General features: G+C 44.2%; 1 protein-coding gene across 1 annotated transcript in view; it reads right to left on the bottom strand.

Annotated features, from left to right (window-relative positions):
• LOC107108131 (nuclear pore complex protein Nup93-like) overlaps positions 1-3,801 on the bottom strand; it is a gene marked incomplete at both ends in the record, with an annotated part of 5,902 nt that extends 2,101 nt beyond the window's left edge. The window contains 2 exons of the mRNA XM_015408534.1: positions 2,734-2,817; positions 3,684-3,801. Coding sequence (XP_015264020.1) covers positions 2,734-2,817; positions 3,684-3,801 — 202 coding nt within the window. The remainder of the gene's footprint in view (positions 1-2,733; positions 2,818-3,683) is intronic.
• Positions 3,802-5,158: the final 1,357 nt, after the last annotated feature.

Below are 5,158 nucleotides of genomic sequence, written 5' to 3'. Positions count from 1 at the left end.
ACTCCACCTTCAACTAGCTATTCCCTCTAGAACAGGAAAGCGGCATCTGGGAAAAGGGTCTGCCATGCCTTCGAAGCTGACCTTCTTCCACACAAGATAAACATTACCTCTTTCTCCAGGGTTAAGGTGTGACACTGAAACTACAAGAAAACTACAACTTGGAACAAAGTCCCAGTAAAACTGAACTGCCCCCATTTCAATTTTTAATCTGAAGTCCAGATATTTTTTTAAAGCCTGCAGACCAAGGACATTACTTCATTCTTTCCCATTGGCACAAGAGGTGATAAATGTATTTAGGCTCAGCTGAAAGTTTCAGAACCAGGACTAACATGCTGAGAAGGAGCTGGCCCCACAAAGTCAAACTGCAAGGGCCATTTTTGCAGCCGATCAGGCTGGAAACTGATAAGCAGATGCTGGCTGAAAGCCTACAAAATGGATGACTCAGGAAATCAATATGCTCCCAGACATAGAGCAAATTTGTCCATTTTCAGGCCTTTTATCTCCAAGTTTACTTTGCGGCAGGAAAACAATTACCTTATTGACAAACCTGCTTTAAGATATGTTGGAAAGATTACAAGTCATTTTTTATCCTGCTTTTTTAAATAAGAAGAGGAGATCTGGCAGATATACCCCCTCCCCCCCAAGCAGATTGCTTTTTAACAGGAATGCAACAGGATGATTAACATTGGTCCCTATTGGCTGCAAGGGTCAGTAGGGTCTCAGGGAAACAATAATTACTATTTTAATGAATTTTTATAATTCTCTGAGAGGCTGGCTTTTCAAAAAAGACACATGAACAACAAAACTGAACAAATCTTTTCCCCCATCTCAGTACCACAGCTTCACAATGTTGGCCAAACCCGGCCCTTTGTAACAAATCAAAGTGTTCAATCTTGTACGCGCTTTTGGCCTGCTGTGTGAGCAGAAGCCCCTCTAGGCACAGGGAGTCCCATTCTCTGGAGTGCTGGGCAGTGCTTCATATGCACAATGGGAATGAGCATGATGCTCATGGTGCTGCAAATAACAGGGCGCCCTGTGAGTCCATGGGGCCCTGTGTGCACGTCAAAAGCCTTGGGGCCCCCTGAAGAATAAGTGTTTTTAGAGAGGAAGCCACTCTGGAGCAATAGCTTTTTAGAGAGACAGAAATGTAGCCACTTTCCCCCAGGGTATGCCCAAAAAGTAACACAGTGAGCTGGATTTAAATTAAATTGGCAATTTCCACTGATTCTCCCTTCCTGCTACAGATCACGCCCCCCACAACTGTTCCTCAGGGTCCCCTACCCCCCACAAGCAGCGTTTCATGGAGATTGGTGAGCTGCAGTAGGAGAAGTGAGGCAGGAAAGTTCCAGTCTGCTGATGGAAAATTTTGTCTGGATCCAGCCCAGTTTCTCTAATAGAGCTTAATGGTGTCCCTGAGGAAGGTCAGGAAGGCTCTGGTACTTCTGTGCAGAACAGTAACGTTCAACGGGACAATTTAAAAAGTTTAGAAGTGTAGCAGAGTAGCCAAGAGGGTACCTTTATGACAGAATAGGGTTGTAGTCAATGGCAATGATTATTCTAAGTGCTATCCAGCTATTACTGCATCATCTTCACTGCACCTTCTTTGTAACCTTACTTACTACTTTGTCTGTCTGTCTATCCAGTACTGCTCATACAGCTATTGCCTTAAGCAGAAATTAGAAAAGAAATTAAAATAAAAAGACCTCACTTATTATTTCCCTTGTATTTAAGTATTGCACCTACAAATTAGATAGCAGATAGATAGACAGCAGATAGATAGCAGGTAGCAGATAGGTAGCAGATAGGTAGCAGATAGAAGATAGATAGAAGATAGATAGAAGATAGATAGAAGATAGATAGAAGATAGATAGAAGATAGAAGATAGATAGAAGATAGATAGAAGATAGATAGAAGATAGATAGAAGATAGATAGAAGATAGATAGAAGATAGATAGAAGATAGATAGAAGATAGATAGAAGATAGATTTGTCTACAATATTACCTTGTCTTACACAGTTTGCTGTTCACGTTGTCTTTTCATTCTGTACTAATGCACCATTTGTTGGATTTCTCTGCTGTATGAGTACATTGTTTTTATTTGTTGACCTGCCTCAAGTCTCACTGAGATAGGCAGGGTATAAATAAATAAAGCAAATACATCTAGCTACTGCTCAAAGGAAGCTGCGATCTACTGCTATGGTTTTGGTCCAGCAGCACTTTCCATGCCGCCGGTCAGACAGGACTAAGCTCAAAGGGGACCTTGGCCACTGACTAAGGAACAATAGGTCTTTCTTCTTCAACTATGGGCTGGATCCTGGTGTCTTTTCCACTGGCAATAGTGGGGAAGAGAGGCCTCTTTGGACCACTGAAACAAGCTATGCTAGCGAACATGGGACCTACATGAACAAAAGCCACATGGGATCAGGGCGACAGCGAGGATGATAATCGGGCAAGACCAAACAGAGAAACTGATAGGATACACTCCTGCCCGTGAAGGGTACATGATTCATGCTAGTCCTAACCATTTTCCCTGTCTGTAGTGTTGGCTAATAAGGTGGACTGATGCAGGCAGCAACATGCTCATGCACACGGCCCCTCCCCTGAGCACGAGAGCATGGGAAACGAGAACCCCGACCATCAGCACCACTGTCTTCCAGCATCAGCACAGCCTGGCTGGCCTGGCTGTGCCCTAGATGAGAGGGAAGGATGATGGACGGCACCGCAGCTGCTCACCTCGTCACTGAAGTTCCTGAAGGCGGCTACTCTTTCTTCCACATAGTCTTGACTCAGGGGGACCAGCTTTAGCCGTTCAATGATCTGTAACGAAAGGTGCATGAATAAGAGCAGATAAGAGCAAGTCGAGCCAGAACAGAGCTGCACTGATTCGAGAAAGCCCCATATTTGTGGGTGGGATGTGTAAGGGTATGGTACAACTGATCTAATCAGATCTCGGAAGCTAAGCAGGAGCAATACTTGGACGGGGGCTCTACCTAGGGAGACTCTGCAAAGGAGGGACCGCCGTTTCTCACCTGCCTTGGAAGCCCCTTGCTGGGGTCACCATAAGTCTTTTGCGACTTGCGGGCATATACATTTTACATATATAGAGAGAGTGAGATATAGAGAGAAGACAGGGTTTTGTACCATACCATCTCTAACATCTGTTATACTGTCCCTCGCTCTGATCAAGCTGATTTCATTTTGCACTGTACATCTGCATCCTGACTCCAACTGGCCCTTCTTGGTAACACCCCTCTCACCATCTGTCCTGGGTATAAGGGATGATGGATCTTCATTCTTATTTGTATCTGATGAAATGAGCTTTGGATTCATGAAAGCTCATGCCCTAAAAAACTGTGTTGGTCTCTAAGGTGCTGCTTAACTTGAATTTTGTTTATATGCCACTTTATAAGTTCACCACCATTCTCTCTCTCTCTCTCTCTCTCTGCCTCCTATACAAAATGACAACCCCTGAACCAAACTTGTGTAACCCCAGTAAGAGACTCAGGCCATGATATGACTGGACAAAGGCAACCCAATACCTAGCATCACAACAGGGACCATCACTCAACATGGGATTACCTTTTTCATGTCTCAGTTATGAGTGTACCAAGAGAATTAGGCTTGCAGGAGTGCTAAAGCCCGGTGAAGCAAGGCAATTTGTAAAGGAAAAATCTGAAGCTTACATCAAAGGCCTTGTCAATGTGACCAGCATGATATTCATCGAAAAAAGTGATCAGGTCTAACAGAAGGTAGAATGTAGAGTTGATGGGCTTCTTGGCACTTATCCCCTGAGCTTTATATCTGGAAGAAACAAGAGTGACCAGACAGGCCACAGCTGTAGTTAATGAGTATACACAACATGACATTGGTGGGCAGCTCACTGGCCAGAAAAACCACAGTCCAGAGAATACATAACAGCCAGTGTGGTGTAATGGTTTAGGGCGCTGGGCTAGGATCTGGGAGACCCAGGTTCAAATCCCCACTCTGCCATGGAAGCTTGCTGGGTGACTTTGGGCTAGTCACATGCTTTCAGCCTAACCTACCCTCACAGGGTTCTTGTGAGGATAAAATGGAGAATTACCTAAGCCACCTTGGGTTCTCATTGCGGAGAAAGGTGGGGTATGAATGAAGTAAATAAGTAAGAATGCTTAGCCTTTATGCAGCACTTCAAAGGGCGACTGATTTTAGTGAAGTGTTACATTTTATTTGCAATGCCAGTCTTTCCATATGGTGTTTATTGTGTATTATATTTAGGTATTGTGGGAAGCTGCCTCATGCCCCGATTGCAGGAAAGTGAACTCTAAGCGTATTCCACAAAGTGTCCAAAGTGTTTCACATGTGTTCCTCCAGCCCTTCACCTGGCACTAAGTTTATTAACTTTGATGGCACAGGTGTACCTTTATTCTCCAAGCTTTCTGTTGATGGGGTGCTTCCTCCTCCCCACTGTCGTCTTTGCTTCTTCATCACATACCTGCCGATCTCTTGTTTTCAAAGACTGATCTGCTGCAACTAGTTCTTCTGATTATTCTAGTTCTACTGTTTATTGTGTTGTCAACATTTTAACTGATGTGTGTTCTATCGCTTTCATTATAAGAGACTGTAAACTGTCTCCTGAGCAAGATGGTATGAGCATACTAGACGGGCAAATGTTTTCTTCCAGTTCTTACAACATCTTTGTAAGGCAGGCCAGTTTAATTACTCCCAGATTGTAACAGGGAATAACTTGAGGTTTTGAGATGGCCCCTGACTGAGGTAAGCTTTGAAGGACGGATTCTTTGCTTTTACAATTCGGTCTCGTGATAAGTATGCTGTGCTAGCTCTCAGATCATTTGGGTTTTTGTTGCAGGGGTGGGGCAACGATGCAGAGAAACAGATTGTGAGATTTGGAGGAGGGAATTTAATGTTATTTGCCCCTGGTCTTTGCCCATGTTCAGAGCTCTGTATGAAGGGACAGGTTTTCAAGGTCATTTTCATGGCAATTCCTCTTCATTCAAACCACGTCACAAAACTGACAAACATTGTGCCTGCCCCAGAATTCCATGCCCACTCTAGGAACCAGGTGGGCCTTGCTGGCCACTGAGACTCTAATGAGGGGCATGGGCAGTGTGCCTGTCTATTAAGCCCGTTCCGTGTTTAGCAAATTTCTGATTTCTGAGAC

This window comes from Gekko japonicus, unplaced genomic scaffold (genome assembly GCF_001447785.1).
Source record: "Gekko japonicus isolate JY-2015 unplaced genomic scaffold, Gekko_japonicus_V1.1 scaffold8433, whole genome shotgun sequence".
Lineage (NCBI taxonomy): Eukaryota > Metazoa > Chordata > Lepidosauria > Squamata > Gekkonidae > Gekko > Gekko japonicus.
Note: the sequence above shows the minus strand (reverse complement) of the source record. Positions and strands in the feature narration are given on the sequence as shown.